Below are 23328 nucleotides of genomic sequence, written 5' to 3' on the forward strand. Positions count from 1 at the left end.
TGGATCTTACAGGCAGGAAGCTGTATGAATAATACACACTGTATTACACATACAGCCAATGCATTCCAATACAAAAGTATTGGAATGGATTGTAAAGGGGATCAGACCCCCAAAAGTTGAAGTCCCAAAGTGGGACAAAAAAAGAAAGTGAAAAAAAGTTTAAAAAATAAAGTTTTCCCTCCAAAAAGTTTCAAGTAAAAAAAAAATAACGTCATTTTCCCAAAATAAAGTAAAAAAACATTTGGAAATAATAGGGAAAAAAAGAAAAGTAGACATTTTAGGTATAGCCGTGTCCATATCAAACGACTCTATAAAAATATCACATGACCTAACCCCTAATTAAAATACATTTTTTGGACTCAATTTTACCACTGTCATGAAGTACAATATGTGATGAGAAAACAATTTTAGAATGGCCTGAATAAGTAAAAGCGTTTTAAAATTATCACCACATAAAGTGACACGTCAGATTTGCAAAAAATGGTCTGGTCCTTAAGGTGAAAAATGGCAGGTTCCTGAAGGGGTTAATCACTATTTGGGGCTCTTTATTAGATCTAACTATAATTAATATTCTAATGTACTCAGTGGAGAGGAGTTCCTAAGTTTAACTGACCTGTTCTTCTGCTCCATACTACGCAACAGTTTAATCTGTGGTGTGTTTCTAGCTTTAATGGTAACACTAATGAAAATATCCTCTTTAGGCCGAATGCACAAGGCCGTGGAACACGGACGTGAGCGGTCCGAGGTATCCCGGCCTGGCATCCTGCTGACAGCAGGAGCGCACGGTGTCATTCGTTGATATGACGCCGTGCGCTTCATGCCACTGCTGCACTACAGTAATACACTCGTATAGATCATACGAGTGTATTACTGTAGTGCAGCGGCGGCATGAAGCGCACGGCGTCATAGCAACCAATGACACCATGCGCTCCTGCTGTCAGCAGGATGCCAGGCCGGGATACCACGGACCGCTCACGTCCGTGTTCCACGGCTGTGTGCATTCGGCCTTAAGAGAATGTGTGCAAGCCAACAGTGGGAAGTTTAGTACTACATAAAAGTAGACATGGTGTGCTGTGCTCACTTTGATAGCATTATGTGCTTACAGCAGTCTAAAACTCTTAAAATCCTTATTTATGTAAAGGTTGAATCTGAGGATAAGTGCTACAAAATCTCATTCTGTTTCAAAATGTGCAAAGTCCCTTCAGCTCCTAAAAAAATTAAGTAAATCTGCACACGCAAATTTCCTTAATATCTTTTACTTTGTACTCTAGATGCTCCATAGATATCCCACAGGCTCTTTAGTGCAGTGGCACAATACATTTTGTATGGAGTGTAGTGCTATTTCAGATGCACACTGCATGGTGAAGATAGACTATGCTAAATGAAATAGTATAGCCTTTGCAGGGATTTTCAAGAGGTTGAATCCCCAGCAATGTTGTTACCTGAGATTTTCTGTAACTGGAATTGCTTGATGTCAGTGGTGTAGAAATTATTCTTGGGAAGAGCGTATCAGTTTTATCTGACGATAGCTAGCAGATGACCACAAACCTCAGACAATGAACAACAAGATAAGTAAAGCTTTATATTGATGTATTGGCCATGGAAAGGGCTGATTATCAGATAGTACACTAGCTTCTACATGTGATACCCTAGGGCCCATATCTAAATGTCTAAGAATAAAGGAAACATAAGCAATTGAACTTCTTGTACTAATCAGTTTTGTTCTGCTGATCTCAGCTCTGTGAAAAGAGCCCTTTAAGCAAAAGCAGTTTCTTCCTTTTCATTTAATTCTATTTAGAAATAAAAGTGAAGAGAAAATCTATAAAAAGTGGATGCTCTCAATATGGGTGTATTGTGTAAGCGGAATTGACACTGTGCTGGGCTTTCCCATGTACAGTGGGATGCGAAAGTTTGGGCAACCTTGTTAATCGTCATGATTTTCCTGTATAAATCGTTGGTTGTTACGATAAAAAATGTCAGTTAAATATATCATATAGGAGACACACAGAGTGATATTTGAGAAGTGAAATTAAGTTTATTGGATTTACAGAAAGTGTGCTATAATTGTTTAAACAAAATTAGGCAGGTGCATAAATTTGGGCACCACAAAAAAGAAATGAAATCAATATTTAGTAGATCCTCCTTTTGAAGAAATTACAGCCTCTAAACGCTTCCTGTAGGTTCCATTGAGAGTTTGGTTGAAGGTATTTTTGACCATTCCTCTTTACAAAACATCTTTAGTTCATTCAGGTTTGATGGCTTCCGAGCATGGACAGCTCTCTTTAAGTCACACCACAGATTTTCAATTATATTCAGGTCTGGGGACTGAGATGGCCATTCCAGAACGTTGTACTTGTTCCTCTGCATAAATGCCTTAGTGGATTTTGAGCAGTGTTTAGGGTCGTTGTCTTGTTGAAAGATCCAGCCCCGGCACAGCTTCAGCTTTGTAACTGATTCCTGGACATTGGTCTCCAGAATCTGCTGATACTGAGTGGAATCAATGCGTCCCTCAACTTTGACAAGATTCCCAGTCCCTGCACTGGCCACACAGTCCCCAGCATGATGGAACCACCACCATATTTTACTGTAGGTAGCAGGTGTTTTTCTTGGAATGCTGTGTTCTTTTTCCTCCATGCATAACGCCCCTTGTTATGGCCAAATAACTCAATTTTAGTTTCATCAGTCCACAGCACCTTTTTCCAAAATTAAGCTGTCTTGTCCAAATGTGCTTTAGCCCACCTCAAGCGGCACTTTTTGTGCTGTGGGCGGAGAAAAGGCTTCCTCTGCATCACTCTCGCATACAGCATCTCCTTGTGTAAAGTGCGCCGAATGGTTGAACGATGCACAGTGACTCCATCTGCAGCAAGATGATTTGTAGGTCTTTGGTGCTGGTCTGTGGGTTGACTCTGACTGTTCTCACCATTCGTCGCTTCTGTCTATCCGAGATTTTTCTTGGTCTGCCACTTCGAGCCGTAACTTGAACTGAGCCTGTGGTCTTCCATTTCCTCAATATGTTCCTAACTGTGGAAACAGACAGCTGAAATCTCTGAGACAGCTTTCTGTATCCTTGCCCTAAACCATGATGGTGAACAATCTTTGCCTTCAGGTCATTTGAGAGTTGTTTTGAGACCCCCATGTTGCTATTTTTCAGAGAAAATTAAAAGATGAGGGAAACTTACAATTGACCCCCTTAAATACTCTTTCTCATAATTTGATTCACCTGTGTATGTAGGTCAGGCGTCACTGAGCTTACCAAGTCAATTTGAGTTGCAATAATTAGTTCTAAAGGATTTGGATTCAATAAAATGACAACAGTGCCCAAATTTATGCACCAGCCTAATTTTGTTTAAATAATTATAGCACACTTTCTGTAAATCCAATAAACTTCATTTCACTTCTCAAATATCACTGTGTGTGTCTCCTATATGATATATTTAACTGACTTTTTTTTATCATAACAACCAACGATTTATACAGGAAAATCATGACGATTAACAAGGTTGCCCAAACTTTCGCATCCCACTGTACCTCACATTTGCCAAAGTGTACACCTGTGTTTCTTTATTTCATATTCTGGCAACCAGATTAGACCTTCAACAGTGAAGTTAGCATGAGACTCTGCATATGTAATTTAGGGAAATGGAAATGTCTATATGTTTGAAATGAAAGTGATGGTCAGGCCTGCACCCCACTGCTCCATTTAAAGGATATGAGACTCCTCCAGTAAAATTAAAAAATTCTGGAAATTCCTGCATGGCAAGACCCACATGGTTCAAAAAAATATGACCGCAGGGGAAAACATAGACTCTGTTATCGCTACTGAGTCTAAATATTCAGTCTTGGAGACGGAAGTGGTACCTAAAATTGTCAGCAAAGGGGAAAATGATAGAAAGTAAAAAAAAAACATGAATAAATTGAAAGAATCTGAGTGTGTGGAGAGAGTGTGGAGGAAGCAAAAAAGGAGGTGAGACTTCAAGAGATCATGTAGAAATAGAAAATAAAATTATTCAAAGTAAGCTGACAGACTTTGAGGACAGTCATGCTCCTATAACTTGCTTCTTCTTCATGCTTCTGAAAGGGTTCTGAAGGACACAATTTGGTTTCATTTTTCAAAACTGGTTGACAGAGACAGTGGGGCTAGAGCATTTGTCGTAGTTGTATGGAGTGGAAAGGGCTCATAGAATACCAAGTAGAATCCCTCCTCCTGGCAGTATGCCTAGAGCCATATTGATTAAAATGTTATGCTCTAAAGACAGAGACATTTGGGGTCATTTATCAAACTGGTGTAAAGTAGACCTGGCTTAGTTGCCCATAGCAACCAATCAGATTCCACCTTTCATTTTTGACAGCTCCTTTGGAAAATGAAAGGTGGAATCTGATTGGTTGCTATTGGCTTTCAGCTCGCGCTCTTGGTTTTTGACCACCCAGATGTTGTAGTCACAATTGAGCATGGCATCTGAGGGGATAAATGTGTGCAATTGACATTGTCGCAAACATTAGCCCCGACACACCGCGCTCGTGCACATGATTTAAAGTCCATTCCGCCGATGTACAGAGTTGTACGGCTGTCAGGGATTCTTCAGGAATTTATTAGTAAAGTGTGCTGGCAAGTTCACTACTATTTCTTAATTTGTTTGGATCTAATTAGAATCTAGCTACCAGATTACAAATGCATTTTAAAAAAATGTCCAATCGCTGGAATGCTGAACCACATTTGGGTTTTGTTTAGAAAACTGTTGGGTATTACGCACGATCTCCAATTTACTCCTCTGTGGCAAAACTTATATTTGAGGGGATTTCTTAGTGTTCCTGAGACTTATTTTTGGGTTAATAGGGGTATTAGGCACATCTCACAGATTTGTAAGGAGGGTACTATCCCCCCTTTATAAAAGTTACAAGAAACACACATCCCCAGCACAATTTTCACATTTTGATATCACCAGCTTTCTCATGCATTCAAACAAATAAAGTATAGGTCACCATATTTTTTTCCAATAATCATAATAGTGTAAATTTTTGCACAACAAAAAGGGTAGGCCCTGTTTCATTATCACAGGCATACCTACAGAAAAACATTATAAATGCACTAGAATGTATCACCATATTTAAAAGTGTGGGCAAGTGGAATACGGATGTTTTGGAAATAAGTTCTCAATAATGGACATTAATAAAAAATAAAAAAAATTCTTCTATAGGATGATTCAATTCAACATTCAGCACCAATTATATTATACTTTGCCATTATTGTCTAAGGTCACCCTAAGGCCAGATGCCACTTACCCCAGGTGTTTGAATAATAGGGCTGATTTTAAGCATCTCATCTAGGATTTCACCCCACTGCAAGCTTATTTGTCAAAAGTATTTCACATGAATAATGCTAAAACTGTTCTGAATTGTCATACTTCATTTGATATTGCAGTGCTGGGTGATCTTGGTGTAATGTCAGAATCAGGGGAAACATGTACTTTGATGGTATGTTCTTCTTATTGCCAGAGTTATTGTCACTAGATTGTGGTGCTCTGACAAAGTGCCCTTGAAGAGTAAATGGGTGTCCTTGGTGAACAAAGTTAAAAGTTATAAGAATATAAATTATCCAAGTAAGAGTCCCTTACATTAATGGACGAGAATATGGGGTTGCTGGATCTAATTTTTTCCCCTCCACCTTTTTTATTTTGTTAGTTTTTTTCTCTTCTGGCTGGCTTCACAATAAAAACATTGGGGCATGGTATATTGGCTTTTTTCTTCTAAATTGATTGTTTCTATAATTTTTTTAATGTCTTCATGTGAAAAAAAGGCTATGGGACTATCAAAGATAGCCAAATGTAACGCTAGAATATCTTTGGCAGTCCTATACAGTTTGAAAGGCACAGTGGTGTGCATACTTGACCATCTTTCCATTCAAGTGGGGACACAGGACACCCATTCACAAACCCTCATCAATCTAACAGTAATCACCTATCCAGTGGATAGAGGATAACTTTGCGTTACTGGAATAGCCTCCACTTTTTTAAATAGTAGAAGCCATTAGCTCTTCAGTGAAGTATGTTTTCAATAAGGCCATGTTTTGCACAGTGGAGATATCATAGTTCTGCCAGTGAGATCACTGATGCTTTAACGTCAGCAAAGTCTCTCAGCAGTTCCACTTAGCAGAACTGGATTACGAATGTTCCCTATTGTTTATAAAAATAAAAAATAAAATATTAATAAAGATAAAAGCCTACAAATTTTTGTTTAATTGTCCTTTTCTGTCGAAGTCTACAAACTTTAATTAAGCTATTTCATAATTATCTATGGAAGAATCAATGTGGTTGCCATTGAAGCTCAGAGACAGGTGTTTGACAACCAACATTAAAGTTGTAATATTTGCCATATTGGTTGCCACCCAACATCTACACTGTATACTTTAAAGATGAATAATTCTTTCTAAGTGTCAATCATTCAGAAAAGGAGTTCAAATTAGAGCAAGAAAGATGTGGATAAGCACTTTACCATCAAGTAAATGAATACTAATTCTAGGATGTTGATTGTAGACATGATTTCACATGTCATCTAATATAATTGAAATTGGTCTGTTAGGTAAATTAAAAATTCTAAGCTGATGTAAGTCATTTGTTCAATAAATTTTCTGATTTAGTAATATGCTATTTTTCCCAGATCAAGTTAGAAACAGCTACCAGTTATGCAGTAATGGAACACTAAGAGTGATGTATGCTAATGGAATGGGGATCAGTTTCCACAGTGAACCCCATATTCTTGCTGGCACTGTGACACCTACAATTGGAAGGCGCAATATTTCTTTACCCATGGAGAATGGACTAAACTCTATTGAATGGAGGTTACGGAAAGAACAGACAAAAGGCAAAGTGACTGTTTTTGGAAGGAAGCTCAGGGTAAGTGTTATGTTGACTTACCACTATATAGTTAATTAAGGGCTACAGTGCTGCCCATAATTATTCATACCCCTGCCAAATTTTGACTTAAAGTTACTTTTATTCAACCAGCAAGTAATTTTTTGACGGGAAATGACATCGGTGTCTCCAAAAAGATAATAAAACTATGTACAAGAGGCATTATTGTGGGGAAAAAAAACATTTCTCAGCTTTTATTTACATTTGAGCAAAAAATACAAGATGTTCCGCACTGTGGAAAATCTCAGAGGACGTGGTCGGAAGCCAAAAGTGACACCTGTGCTGGCCAGGAGGATAGTTAGTGAGGTGAAAAAGAATCCAAGGATCACCACCAAGGCCTGGTGAATCTTGGCTCTGCTGGTGGCAATGTCTCAAGGCAGACAATACAACGGACACTGCACAATGCAGACCAAGGAGGACGCCACTTCTCCAGATAAGGCACACAAAAGCTCGCTTGGCCTTTGCAAAAGCTCATCTGGACAAAGAAGAAGACTTCTGGTCTTCTGTGTTATGGTCAGATGAAACAAAAATTGAATTGTTTGGTCACAATGATGTTTCCTACATTTGGTGTAAAAAAGGAGAAGCCTTCAACCCAAAGAACACAATCCCCACTGTCAAGCATGGTGGTGGGAACCTAATGCTTTGGGGGTGTTTTTCAGCCAATGGACCAGGGAACCTAATCACAGTAAACGGCACCATGAAAAAAGAGCAATACATGAGGATTCTCAACGACAACATCAGGCAGTCTGCAGAGAAACTTGGCCTTGGGCACCAGCGGCCATTTCAGCATGACAATGACCCAAAACACACAGCAAAAGTGGTGAAGAAATGGTTAGCAGACAACAACATTAATGTTTTGGAGTGGCCCAGCCAGAGTCCAGACTTGAATCCAATTGAGAATCTGTGGAGGGAGCTAAAGATCAGGGTGATGGCAAGAAGACCCTCCAACCTGAAAGATTTGGAGCTCATTGCTAAAGATGAATGGGCCAAAATACCTGTGGAGACATACAAAAAGCTGGTCTGCAATTATAGGAAGCGTTTGATTGCTGTAATAGCCAATAAAGGCTTTTCTATTGATTATTGAGAAGGGTATGAATAATTTTGGACTGGACACTTTTTGCTCAAATGTAAATAAAAGCTGAGAAATGTTTGTTTTTTTCCACAATAATGCCTCTTGTACATCGTCTTATTGTCTTTTGGGAGACACCTATGTCATTTCCCATCAAAAAATTACTTGCTGGTTGAATAAAAGTAATTTTAAGTCAAAATTTGCCAGGGGTATGAATAATTATGGGCAGCACTGTATATTCTACTGGCAGAGAGTTGGCCAGATCATCACTAACAAGTGTTCATAGAAACGTTTGTAAGAGATAATCTGCCTGTATAAAGATGCTGCCAATTACCCAATGAGCGACCAAATGCTCATTCATCAGGTAATCACATCTGTTTTGCTGTAAAAAAAAAAACATTTTTTGCGTCTAATCACGCTCTGCTCCCAGCAAATAATGATTCTGTATGGGGACGAGGGATGGCATTAGCGATCACTCATGCCCATATTGTGGAGGAGATTGCTGCATGTAATAGCAACAGTCTCCTTCACTGACGAGCAGATGATTGTCGGGAAGGACCGCTTCCTTCCCGACAGTCATCTGCTTAATCTCTCACTGTAATATAGCCCTTAGAAACTATTTCTGTCCTAAAGAATTTGGACAAATATATGACAGATGCTTAGTGACCAGATACCATCGAAAAATGTTCAGTTATGTGCACAAAGCCTTGAGTATTTAATTTTTACATTTAGGATAAATCATAGAAATGAATTGAATAAATGCAGAAAGACAGGGAGGCAATATATTCCAATAATGAGAAAACCAATATAAATGACAATGGCATGGGGATATTAATATAGGATCACACTGTCTTACCTTTGTAGGATGAAGTGTAGCTATAGCTTTCAAATCACTTTATGTTATTGAATTTTAGGATCTGCTTTATGGTCTCATAGTGTGTTAAAGGTAAAATATAGCAGTAGAAGTAGACAATTTAGTCAATGTCAGATCGTGGAGATTTTATAGCACAAGAGACTAGCCCTCAGGTCGATTCTGTATACAGGGAGTGCAGAATTATTAAGCAAGTTGTATTTTTGAGGATTAATTTTATTATTGAACAACAACCATGTTCTCAATAAACCCAAAAAACGCATTAATATCAAAGCTGAATATTTTTGGAAGTAGTTTTTAGTTTGTTTTTAGTTTTAGCTATTTTAGGGGGATATCTGTGTGTGCAGGTGACTATTACTGTGCATAATTATTAGGCAACTTAACAAAAAACAAATATATACCCATTTCAATTATTTGTTTTTACCAGTGAAACCAATATAACATCTCAACATTCACAAATATACATTTCTGACATTCAAAAACAAAACAAAAACAAATCAGTGACTAATATAGCCACCTTTCTTTGCAAGGACACTCAAAAGCCTGCCATCCATGGATTCTGTCAGTGTTTTGATCTGTTCACCATCAACATTGCGTGCAGCAGCAACCACAGCCTCCCAGACACTGTTCAGAGAGGTGTACTGTTTTTCCTCCTTGTAAATCTCACATTTGATGATGGACCACAGGTTCTCAATGGGGTTCAGATCAGGTGAACAAGGAGGCCATGTCATTAGATTTTCTTCTTTTATACCCTTTCTTGCCAGCCACGCTGTGGAGTACTTGGACGCGTGTGATGGAGCATTGTCCTGCATGAAAATCATGTTTTTCTTGAAGGATGCAGACTTCTTCCTGTACCACTGCTTGAAGAAGGTGTCTTCCAGAAACTGGCAGTAGGACTGGGAGTTGAGCTTGACTCCATCCTCAACCCGAAAAGGCCCCACAAGCTCATCTTTGATGATACCAGCCCAAACCAGTACTCCACCTCCACCTTGCTGGCGTCTGAGTCGGACTGGAGCTCTCTGCCCTTTACCAATCCAGCCACGGGCCCATCCATCTGGCCCATCAAGACTCACTCTCATTTCATCAGTCCATAAAACCTTAGAAAAATCAGTCTTGAGATATTTCTTGGCCCAGTCTTGACGTTTCAGCTTGTGTGTCTTGTTCAGTGGTGGTCGTCTTTCAGCCTTTCTTACCTTGGCCATGTCTCTGAGTATTGCACACCTTGTGCTTTTGGGCACTCCAGTGATGTTGCAGCTCTGAAATATGGCCAAACTGGTGGCAAGTGGCATCTTGGCAGCTGCACGCTTGACTTTTCTCAGTTCATGGGCAGTTATTTTGCGCCTTGGTTTTTCCACACGCTTCTTGCGACCCTGTTGACTATTTTGAATAAAAACGCTTGATTGTTCGATGATCACGCTTCAGAAGCTTTGCAATTTTAAGAGTGCTGCATCCCTCTGCAAGATATCTAACTATTTTTGACTTTTCTGAGCCTGTCAAGTCCTTCTTTTGACCCATTTTGCCAAAGGAAAGGAAGTTGCCTAATAATTATGCACACCTAATATAGGGTGTTGATGTCATTAGACCACACCCCTTCTCATTACAGAGATGCACATCACCTAATATGCTTAATTGGTAGTAGGCTTTCGAGCCTATACAGCTTGGTGTAAGACAACATGCATAAAGAGGATGATGTGGTCAAAATACTAATTTGCCTAATAATTCTGCACTCCCTGTATAATATGATTTGTTGATGTTCTGAATTCTGAAGTTACTTGTTTGCATCCCTTTAGATGTTTGACCCAAATGATGCAGCCTTATTACAAAAGAGGAAAGTGACATGATTCCTAACTTCTGTAATATATTTAACAATGGATCATTTTGTCTTTCTTTCATAGTGCAGAGTTTATAGCCTCTGCCTCGTGCACTGAAGGAGCAAGAATCACTATGTACTACATTCTCATCTGTGATCAATATGCATTAATTTAATTACATGTCCACTATTCATTGTTTATATCCATCCCTCTAATATTTTCATTATATTTATTATTGCTGGACAATCATATGCTGGCGTAAAGACATTTTTCTTTAGTCTGCTGAGTTAAAAAAATAAACTTGGTAGAATTGAGTGAAATGGTCGGGAACCAGGTGTGTTTTATGGAGATACATGTACTAATACTTCTATTTTAAGTTGTTCCAAAGTAAATGTAAAAATCCATTCTTTACTGTATTTCTGTTGAGGTCACATTTTTATCTTTATTTAAATTATTAATTATAGTTTCCAAAAAAGTATTACAATTTATTTGCTGGTGGCTTGAATAAAAAAGTTCACCTTTTCCACATTGTGCATAGCTCTTTGAAGGAGAAAAAGTGGGGAAGGAAAATAAAAGCTTGTTATAAAAGTAATCAAAATATAATGCTCTTGTAAAATATTTAGCTTGTGCACTTAAAAATATTTTCTTGCATTAGCAGTTTAACAAACAGAGGGAGATGCAATTTATTGTTGCCAGAGAATGAAAGTGCACTACAAAGAACTTTATCCTTTTTATATTCTGCACTGTTAGTGCTCCTGACAAGATACAAATAACCTGTGGCTGCTAAATGTAAACTACTGACTTGCAAAAAAAAATTTTTTTATGTTAATTGGAGGTTTAGTTTGCTCATTCAGCTCATATAGACTTTAAATTAAAAAAAAAAAGTTATAGAAGGACATCTTAATCAATTTATTTTCTCAATGTAAGGTACATAATGTAAGTAAAAAGTATTAAAATATGATGCTAAAAAATATTAACAGTGCTCCAAAATTTTTGCACTGGTTTAGGCTACTTTCACACTAGCATTTTAGTTTTCTGGTATTGCCATCCGTCATAGGGGCTCAATACCGAAAAAAAAAAACCCACTCATTGTCAACGGGGACAAAACTGAACTGAACAGAACGGAGTGCTCCGAAATGCATTCCGTTCCATTTAGTTGCGTTCCCATACCGGAGAGCAAACCGCAACATATTATAGTGTGCTTTCTGTCCTGGGATGCAGAGAAAGACGGATCCGGCATGACTCCCATAGCAAGTCAATGGGGACGGATCCGTTTTCTCTGCCACAATAGAAAACGGATCCGTCCTCCATTGACTTTCAATGGAGTTTATGATGGATCCGTCTTGGCAATGTTAAAGATAATACAATCAGATCCATTCATAACGGATGCAGATGGTTGTATTATCACTACTGGAAGCGTTTTTGCTGAACCCTGCCGGATCCAGCAAGAACGCTAGTGTGAAAGTAGCCTTAGATTCACCTATATTATGCAATTGTATTAGTAGAAATTCCTTCATTCAACCTAAATGACACATATTGTATACAAGTAGGAGGAATCTGATAATAGGCTCTGTAGGGTTTGGGGATTATACACTTTTGCCCTTTGAATCTTCAGGGAATTTTCAAAAGCCTCAGTACATGAGGAATATTAGGCCTCTAGTTTCTGGGTTCTTTAGTTGGACACTGTTGTCCTAAGGAGTGGTTTCTGAGGTGCCTGGTTCTAGACACATTTGATTTGGGGTACTCAAAGGCCGCAGGCTAACTACTATATAAAAGAACGGAAGTGTGATAAGTTTTCAAGGGTATAATTTGACTATGAACTGGGTAGTATGTTTACATGGAATACACAGCACAACAACAAAAATGAAGGAAATCTACAAGTGAAAGTGGAATAGAAAGACTAGGAAAGTTCAAAGAGATTACTGGACCATGGTCTTCAGATTCCAGTCCTACTGAAGATCCTGCTGCATCTCAGAGAACTGACACTAATTCTAAAGCAACTGCCACTTTTGGCGATCAGTATGCCGAGGTGACAGAAAAAAGAACAAACTATTCCCCTAATATATGAGAAGGCATGAAGAGGAAGCAGGTCTCCTGGCACAGGTAGGGGAATCTGCTCCTCAGGGTGCTACAAAACTAGAAAAAGTAATGTTCAGGATTGATTAATCACATAAGGGGTTTTCACAAAGGGGACTTCCTTGCCATTTGCTGGGTTACAGAGTGTTTTTGTTCCAGCAAGTTGCATGGATCCACATATGTGTCTGCTACGGTGCAAAGCTGAATGGATTATTAAAACAAATTTATTTGGAGGACCTTGTGGTCTAAATTAAAGAAATGATCTTTCTTTTTATAAATATTTTTAATGGTCTTAGGCTACTTTCACACTTGCGTTCGGGGTTCCGCTTGTGAGTTCCGTTTGAAGGCTCTCACAAGCGGCCCCGAATGGATCCGTACAGCCCCAATGCATTCTGAGTGGATGCGGATCGGCTCAGAATGCATCAGTTTGGCACCATTTGGCCTCCGTTCTGCTCAGCAGGCGGACACCCGAACGCAGCTTGCAGCGTTTTGGTGTCCGCCTGGCCGTGCGGAGCCAAACGGATCCGTCCAGACTTACAATGCAAGTCAATGGGGACGGATCCGTTTGACGTTGACACAATATGGTGCAATTGCAAACGGATCCGTCCCCCATTGACTTTCTATGTAAAGTCAGGAGTCCCTATTAATATACCATCAGATCGGAGTTTTCTCCAATCCGATGGTATATTTTAACTTGAAGCGTCCCCATCACCATGGGAACACCTCTATGTTAGAATATACCATCGGATTTGAGTTAGATCGTGAAACTCAGATCCGACAGTATATTCTAGCACAGAGGCGTTCCCATGGTGATGGGGACGCTTCAAGTTAGAATATACTAAAAGAACTGTGTACATGACTGCCCCCTCCCTCCCCTGTATTTAACTCATTGGTGGCCATTGCGGCCCCCCCTCCCTCCCTCCCTCCCCTGTATTTAACTCATTGGTGGCCAGTGCGGTCCCCCCTCCCTCCCCTCTATTTAACTCATTGGTGGCCAGTGCGGCCGGCCCCCCCTCCCTCCCCTGTATTTAACTCATTGGTGGCCTGTACGGCCGGCCCCCCTCCCTCCCTCCCTCCCCTGTATTTAACTCATTGGTGGCCAGTGCGGCCCGCCCCCCCTCCCTCCCTTGTATTTAACTCATTGGTGGCCAGTGTGGCCGGCCCCCCTCCCCCCCTCCTAATTAAAATGACCGATCCCCCATCATTGGTGGCATGGTAACCGATCGGAGCCCCAGCGATTAAACTGGGACTCCGATCGGAACTCTCCGCTGCCACCAATGATGGGGGGTCGGTCATTTTAATTAGGGGGGAGAGGGAGGAGGGGCCGGCCGCACTGGCCACCAATGAGTTAAATACAGGGGAGGGAGGGGGGGGTCTGCCCCCTGCTGCCTGGCAGCACCTGCCAGGCAGCAGGGGGCAGTCATGTACACAGTTCTTTTAGTATATTCTAACTTGAAGCGTCCCCATCACCATGGGAACGCCTCTCTGTTAGAATATACTGTCGGATCTGAGTTTTCACGAAGTGAAAAATCAGATCTGAAAAAAACAGTTATGCAGACGGATCCGTTCTGAACGGATGCAAGCGTTTGCATTATAGGAGCGGATCCGTCTGTACAGACACCAGACGGATCCGCTCCGAACGCAAGTGTGAAAGTAGCCTTATATGTTTCTTAAATATATGTTGTATTACTGCTGTGTCTTTAAAAGGGTTAATTTTGGTAGATTGGTGGCTGGGGTTTTAAGCATAATTACACTTGGTCCAATCAGGCCTTGAGAAAGTGTCAGGAGACGAAAAATGACTGTAGGTCGGGGCTAGCTACTCCCATATGTACAGTGCACTTTTGGAATAATAAATGAGATTGATTAGATTGGTGAGTGCCATGGTGTTTTTTCTAATGGATGACATAGCAGGACATGGTTTTCTAGCATTAGATGCATGTTTATATAAGTTACTTATGCTAGATCTCCTACATGAAGCTCCTGTTCAGGTAATTTAGCTTTCTGAAGTGTTACGGGTAGTTACGGTAATTGTAGGTAGTTGTAGTTTTTGGAGCATTTATTCTTAAAATTAAGGGCAAGTGGAAAATAAAGTGGAAAATGTCTGAAATAAATGTCACAGGTACCAACAACAAGAACGCATTGTGTGTAGGAAATGTCATATTCTCCTTTGGATTACCAGCAATCATGAATGTAATGTTTAAAATTGATAAAAAATTACCTAAATGCAGTGTGAATCCAGTCTGCATCTGTTATATATTGGCCATATGTGTATAGAGATGAGTTCTCGCTTATCCAGAGCTTGATTGTAAGAATCCTGAGTGCTGATAGAGGAGGAACTTCTTATCTACACGTGAAACTCCAAAAATTTGAATATCGTGCAAAAGTCCATTTATTTCAGTAATGCAAATTAAAAGGAATTGCATTATTGCAGCTTAAAATTTGTATTTTGTGTAAAGGTGCAATATTCTAGGCTCAAAGTATCACACTCTAGTCAGCTAATTAATCCATACCCCCTGAGCAAAGGGTACCTCAAAATTGTGACTTTGGGGTTTCATAAACTGTAAGCCATAAACATCCAAATTATAACAAATAAAGGCTTGAAATATCTCGCTTTGCATGTAATAAGTCTATCACATATGTTAGTTTCACCTTTTAAGTTGCATGTCACGGATGGTGTTGCAAAAAACTAGAAGACACAAATGAAGATCCGACTGACTTGAACCAAAACTAAGGAACATAAGGGTGAGCCCTGTAACAGCCCTAGCACTCTCCCTTACTGCTCAGCCCATGCAAAAATCTCTATGATAGATAATTGCATGCCCTCGTGCCTCGACTGTATGATACCTGAACACCCTATAATAGTGAGGGGACACGACCACCGGCTCCCTACACTTAATACGGAGGGAGTCAGGGTCACCTAGGAACAAGCCAGCAGGAATACACAAACAAAGGAACAGACTTATCTGTGGATGCAGCAGAATCAGCTTCTAGCATGAGCACAATCCAGGAAGTTGTATAAACCGCAAAGTGAGGAAGTATGGGAGGAGATATATAAGGAGGCAATCACTGCTAATAGATGACAGCTGGGAGAGGGAGGAGAGATGTCAAAGTGAAAGCAAAACAAAAGAAGATCATGCATGAGGTACTGAAGAACATCTATCAGAACTTCTCAAAGATCTGGCGGTGACATTGCATTACTGAAATAAATGAACTTTGCACGATTTTCTAATTTTTCGAGTTTCACCTGTATAGCCGTGGCTGATGCTAGCCTTTCTGCTGCCCAAAGTGCAAATGCCGCCCCTACTCACATTCCAAATGCTCAGTCTAATCCCTCCCGTAGCCCTACTGTTTGCATATGTGGATGGACATTACACTCAGTGCTATCACACATACAGGATAAAACAGCACTACATACTAGAGTTGAGCGAACACCTGGATGTTCGGGTTCGACGAGTTCGGCCGAACTTTCGAAAAATGTTCGGGTTCGGGATCCGAACTCGACCCGAACTTCATCCCGAACCCGAACCCCATAGAAGTCAATGGGGACCCGAACTTTTGGGCACTAAAAAGGCTGTAAAACACACCCGGAAAGGGCTAGAGGGCTGCAAAAGGCAGCAAAATGTAGTTAAATCCCCTGCAAACAAATGTAGATAGGGAAATGATGAGTTAACATAAAATAAATAAAAATTAAACAATATTAATTGGAGTGAGGTCCCATAGCACAGAATCAGGCTTCAAGTCACCCACCAATGGAGAAGGTCACTTACTATTATTTTGACCACAGCACCCAGACAAAGGAGAGAGGTCCCACAGCAGAGAACCAGGCATCATATCACCCACCACAGGAGTAGGCCACCATTTAGTTACTTTGACCCCTACACCCAGACGGAGGAGAGAGGTTACACAGCAGAGAATCAGGCATTTAGATCACCCACCACAGGAGTAGGCCACCATTGAATCAGACCCCGGCAACCATGTCAGATGGCACAAGCATAAGCTTTATATCAATCAGCACAGGAGAAGGCGACTTTGACAGACTTTGACCCCTACACCCGGACGGAGGAGAGAGGTTTCAAAGCAGAGAATCAGGCATTTAGATCACCCACCACAGGAGTAGGCCCCAATTTAATGGGACCCCGGCAACCATGTCAGATGGCACAACCATCAGCTTCATATCAATCAGCACAGGAGAAGGCGACTTTGAAAGACTTTGACCCCTACACCCAGACGGAGGAGAGAGGTTTCACAGCAGAGAATCAGGCATTTAGATCACCCACCACAGGAGTAGGCCCCATTGAATCAGACCCTGGCAACCATGTCAGATGGCACAACCATCAGCTTTATATCAATCAGCACAGGAGAAGGCGACTTTGAAAGACTTTGACCCCTACACCCAGATGGAGGAGAGAGGTTTCACAGCAGAGAATCAGGCATCATATCAACCACCACAGGAGAAGCCACCATTTAGTTACTTTGACCCCTGCACCCAGGAAGAGGAGAGAGGCACCACAGCACATATTCTGGCATCATATCAGCCACCACAGGAGAAGCCACCATTGAGTTACTTTGACCCCCGCACCCAGGAAGAGGAGAGAGGCACCACAGCACATATTCTGGCATCATATCAGCCACCACAGGAGAAGCCACCATTGAGTTACTTTGACCCCCGCACCCAGGAAGAGGAGAGAGGCACCACAGCACATATTCTGGCATCATATCAGCCACCACAGGAGAAGCCACCATTGAGTTACTTTGACCCCTGCACCCAGGAAGAGGAGAGAGGCCCCACAGCACATATTCTGGCATCATATCAGCCACCACAGGAGAAGCCACCATTTAGTTACTTTGACCCCTGCACCCAGGAAGAGGAGAGAGGCACCACAGCACATATTCTGGCATCATATCAGCCACCACAGGAGTAGGCCACAATTTAGTTTATTTGACCCCTGCACCCAGGAAGAGGAGAGAGGCCCCACAGCACATATTCTGGCATCATATCACACACCACAGGAGAAGGCCTCTTTCAGTGATTTAGGCCTTTGGACCCAGACAGAGGAGAGAGGTCAGAGATTAGCTTCATATCCCCCAGCACAGCAGAAGACCGCTTTATTTGACTTAGGCCTCAGCACCCAGACAGAAGACAGAGGTAGCATGGCAGAGGTTATGGCTTCATGTCACCCGTTAGTTTAACCGGCCACTTTCATCTGGTTAGGCCCCGGCGCCCAGACAGAGAAGAGTTTCATTCAACTGTGGGTTTCATAAAATTTGTATCAGATAAAGAAGTGGCCCGTAGCACAACAAGACATGTTTTAGGCAGTTAATAAGGACTACTCTGCACAAGGGAGGGACAGGTCCTGTGGGATCCATGCCTGGTTCATCTTTATGAAGGTCAGCTTGTCCACGTTGGCTGTGGACAGGCGGCTGCGCTTGTCAGTAATGACGCCCCCTGCCGTGCTGAATACGCGTTCAGATAAAACGCTGGCCGCCGGGCAGGAAAGCACCTCCAAGGCATAACATGCTAACTCTGGCCACGTGGACAATTTCGAAACCCAGTAGTTGAATAGGGCCGAACCATCCGTCAGGATGTGGAGGGGTGTGCAGACATACTGTTCAACCATGTTAGTGAAATGCTGCCTCCTGCTAACACGTTCCGTATCAGGTGTCGGTGCAGATAGCTGTGGCGTGGAGACAAAACTTTTCCACATTTCTGCCATGCTAACCCTGCCCTCAGATGAGCTGGCCGTGACACAGCTGCGTTGGCGACCTCTTGCCACTCCTCTGCCTTCACCTTCCACCTGTTCCCCTGTGACATGTGGGAATGCTCTCAAGAGCGCCTCTATCAGTGTGCGCTTGTACTCGCGCATCTTACGGTCGCGCTCCAGTTCAGGAATTAAAGTGGGCACATTGTCTTTATACCGGGGATCCAGCAGGGTGGCCACCCAGTAGTCTGCACACGTTAAAACGTGGGCAACTCTGCTGTCGTTGCGCAGGCATTGGAGCATATATTCGCTCATGTGGGCCAGGCTACCCATGGGTAAGGACAAGCTGTCCTCTGTGGGAGGCGTATCGTCATCGTCCACCGTATCCCCCCAGCCACGCACCAGTGATGGGCCTGGGCTGCCACCCCGCTGTGAACTTGCGTCATCCTCGTCCCCCTCCACCTCCTCCTCCTCATCCTCCTCGTCCTCCAGTACAGTGCCTTGGCTGGCGACTTGTGAACCTGTCCTCTGCTGCTTAAACAAACCTCCCTCTGAGCCACTTCGAACAGACTGGCCCGAAAGTGTTAGAAACGAGCCCTCATCCTCCTCCACCTGGGCCACCTCCTCTAACATCATTGCCCTAAGTGTTTTCTCAAGGAGACATAGAAGTGGTATTGTAACGCTGATAACAGTGTCATCGCCACTGGCCATGTTGGTGGAGTACTCGAAACAGCGCAGCAGGGCACACAGGTCTCGCATGGAGGCCCAATCATTGGTGGTGAAGTGGTGCTGTTCGGCAGTACGACTGACGCGAGCGTGCTGCAGCTGAAACTCCACTATGGCCTGCTGCTGCTCGCACAGTCTCTCCAGCATGTGCAAGGTGGAGTTCCACCGGGTGGGCACGTCGCATATGAGGCGGTGAGCGGGAAGGCCGAAGTTCCGCTGTAGCGCAGACAGGCGAGCAGCGGCAGGATGTGAACGGCGGAAGCGCGCACAGACGGCCCGCACTTTATGCAGCAGCTCTGACATGTTGGGGTAGTGGTGAATGAACCTCTGCACCACCAAGTTCAGCACATGCGCCAGGCAAGGGATGTGCGTCAAACCGGCTAGTCCCAGAGCTGCCACGAGATTTCGCCCATTATCGCATACCACCAGGCCTGGCTTGAGGCCCACCGGCAGAAACCACTCGTCGGTCTGTTGTTCAATACCCCGCCACAACTCCTGTGCGGTGTGGGGCCTGTCCCCCAAACATATGAGTTTCAGAATGGCCTGCTGACGTTTACCCCGGGCTGTGCTGAAGTTGGTGGTGAAGGTGTGTGGCTGACCGGATGAGCTGGTGGAAGCAGTGGAGGAGGAAGCCGAGTAGGAGGAGGAGGCTACAGGAGGCAGAGAATGATGCCCTGCGATCCTAGGGGGCGGAAGGACGTGCGCCAAGGAACTGTCCGCCGGGGGCCCAGCCGCCACTACATTCATCCAGTGTGCAGTTAGTGAGATATAGCGTCCCTGGCCGTGCTTACTGGTCCACGTATCTGTGGTTAGGTGGACCTTGCCACAAATGGCGTTGCGCAGTGCACACTTGATTTTATCGGACACTTGCATGTGCAGGGAAGGCACGGCTGTCTTGGAGAAGTAGTGGCGGCTGGGAACCACATACTGCGGGACAGCCATGGCCATCAGCTTTTTGAAGCTGTCTGTGTCCACCAGCCGGAATGACAGCATTTCAAAGGCCAGCAGTTTAGAAATGCTGGCGTTCAGGCCAAGGGCTCGAGGGTGACTCGGGGGGAATTTGCGCTTCCTCTCTAAGGTTTGAGATATTGAGAGCTGAACGCTGCTGTGTGATATAGTGGAGACGCTAGTTGACGGTGGCGGTGGTGGTGGTGTCGGTGGCACATCCTCTGTTTGCTGCTCGGCAGGTGGCAACATTCCTCTCGAGGCGGAAGCCGAGGCAGCAGCGGTAGAGGGAGCAGGGGGAGCCTCAGCGAGTGCCTGGTTTTTAAGGTGTGTACCCCACTGCAGTTCATGCTTTGCATGTAGATGCCTGGTCATGCAGGTTGTGCTGAGGTTCAGAACGTTAATGCCTCGCCTCAGGCTCTGATGGCAGAGCGTGCAAGTCACTCGGGTCTTGTCGGTAGGACATTGTTTAAAGAAGTGCCATGCCAGGGAACTCTTTGAAGCTGCCTTTGTGGGGCTGGGTCCCTGTTGGCGATGTCCAGTAGCAGGCGAACTCTGGGGGCGGCGGCTCGTCTGCTTTGGCCCCCTGCTCCCTCTTTGGCTTCGCTGTTGTCTCGGTCTCACCACTACCTCTTCCTCTGAACTGTGAAAGTCATCGCCACGACCTTCAGTCCATGTGGGGTCTAAGACCTCATCGTCCTCTGCATCGTCTTCCACCCAGTCTCCCTCCCTGACCTCCTCCTGTTCAGTCTGCACACTGCAAAAAGACGCGGCAGTGGGCACCTGTGTTTCGTCATCATCAGAGAGTCGGTGACTCTGCTGTGGTGGTATTCCCATGTCCTCTTCATCTGGAGACATAAGTGGTTGTGCGTCAGTGCATGGTATGTCTTCCTCCACTGGGGAAGGGCTAGGTGGACGCCCCTGGGAAACCCTGGAAGCAGAGTCTTCAAACAGAAGAAGAGACTGCTGCATAACTTGTGGCTCAGACCGTTTCCCTGATATGCTTGGGGGTGATGTGACAGACTGATGGGCTTGGTTTTCAGGTGCCACCTGTGCGCTTTCCGCAGAAGACTGGGTGGAAGACCATGTGGTGAACGTGCTGGAAGCACTGTCGGCCACCCAATCGATTAATGCCTGTACCTGCTCAGGCCTTACCATCCTAAGAGCGGCATTGTGCCCCACGAGATATTGCGGTACATTCTGCCGGCTAGTTGAGGGAGTTCGTTCCCTACTGTGTGCGCCTGGGGCCGAACGGCCACGTCCTCTACCAGCAACAGAGGCTCCACGGACACCACCACGACCGCGTCCTCGTCCCTTAATAGTATTTTTCTTCATTGTTGCGATTCAACTCGCACCACAATGAAATATATTATTTTTTATAAGCAAAATCCCCTCACTGGAATACTTTCAGTCTTTTGACTGTATGGATTACAGATGGAATGACTGTTATATGTGAGTACCGCTTTCTTTGACAGATTCTAGTATGGGTACATATATGTTTTCCCAACCCCAGCACATTAGTTTGCTAATTCCAGATGTATGAAACGCAGGCCTAACTGTATCTAGTATATTGAACGCCAGATAAACTAACTTGGCCTTTTTTAAATAAAAAAAATTCCCTCACTGGAATACTTTCAGTCTTTTGACTGTATGGATTACAGATGGAATGACTGTTATATGTGAGTACCGCTTTCTTTGACAGATTCTAGTATGGGTACATATATGTTTTCCCAACCCCAGCACATTAGTTTGCTAATTCCAGATGTATGAAACGCAGGCCTAACTGTATCTAGTATATTGAACGCCAGATAAACTAACTTGGCCTTTTTTAAATAAAAAAAATTCCCTCACTGGAATACTTTCAGTCTTTTGACTGTATGGATTACAGATGGAATGACTGTTATATGTGAGTACCGCTTTCTTTGACAGATTCTAGTATGGGTACATATATGTTTTCCCAACCCCAGCAAATTAGTTTGCTAATTCCAGATGTATGAAACGCAGGCCTAACTGTATCTAGTATATTGAACGCCAGATAAACTAACTTGGCCTTTTTTAAATAAAAAAAATTCCCTCACTGGAATACTTTCAGTCTTTTGACTGTATGGATTACAGATGGAATGACTGTTATATGTGAGTACCGCTTTCTTTGACAGATTCTAGTATGGGTACATATATGTTTTCCCAACCCCAGCACATTAGTTTGCTAATTCCAGATGTATGAAACGCAGGCCTAACTGTATCTAGTATATTGAACGCCAGATAAACTAACTTGGCCTTTTTTAAATAAAAAAAAAATTCCCTCACTGGAATACTTTCAGTCTTTTGACTGTATGGATTACAGATGGAATGACTGTTATATGTGAGTACCGCTTTCTTTGACAGATTCTAGTATGGGTACATATATGTTTTCCCAACCCCAGCACATTAGTTTGCTAATTCCAGATGTATGAAACGCAGGCCTAACTGTATCTAGTATATTGAACGCCAGATAAACTAACTTGGCCTTTTTTAAATAAAAAAAATTCCCTCACTGGAATACTTTCAGTCTTTTGACTGTATGGATTACAGATGGAATGACTGTTATATGTGAGTACCGCTTTCTTTGACAGATTCTAGTATGGGTACATATATGTTTTCCCAACCCCAGCACATTAGTTTGCTAATTCCAGATGTATGAAACGCAGGCCTAACTGTATCTAGTATATTGAACGCCAGATAAACTAACTTGGCCTTTTTTAAATAAAAAAAATTCCCTCACTGGAATACTTTCAGTCTTTTGACTGTATGGATTACAGATGGAATGACTGTTATATGTGAGTACCGCTTTCTTTGACAGATTCTAGTATGGGTACATATATGTTTTCCCAACCCCAGCAAATTAGTTTGCTAATTCCAGATGTATGAAACGCAGGCCTAACTGTATCTAGTATATTGAACGCCAGATAAACTAACTTGGCCTTTTTTAAATAAAAAAAATTCCCTCACTGGAATACTTTCAGTCTTTTGACTGTATGGATTACAGATGGAATGACTGTTATATGTGAGTACCGCTTTCTTTGACAGATTCTAGTATGGGTACATATATGTTTTCCCAACCCCAGCACATTAGTTTGCTAATTCCAGATGTATGAAACGCAGGCCTAACTGTATCTAGTATATTGAACGCCAGATAAACTAACTTGGCCTTTTTTAAATAAAAAAAATTCCCTCACTGGAATAC

The 23328-nt window shown here is 42.8% G+C and overlaps 1 protein-coding gene across 1 annotated transcript in view; it reads left to right on the forward strand.

The window, feature by feature from the left end:
- The window catches only part of TENM2 (teneurin transmembrane protein 2), a 3383593-nt gene that overhangs the window by 3018050 nt on the left and 342215 nt on the right, over positions 1–23328 (forward strand). The window contains exon 25 of the mRNA XM_040404927.1: positions 6655–6890. Within this exon, the coding sequence (XP_040260861.1) occupies positions 6655–6890 (236 nt within the window). The remainder of the gene's footprint in view (positions 1–6654; positions 6891–23328) is intronic.

The sequence above is a fragment of the Bufo bufo genome, chromosome 1 (genome assembly GCF_905171765.1).
Source record: "Bufo bufo chromosome 1, aBufBuf1.1, whole genome shotgun sequence".
Classification (NCBI taxonomy): Eukaryota; Metazoa; Chordata; class Amphibia; order Anura; family Bufonidae; genus Bufo; species Bufo bufo.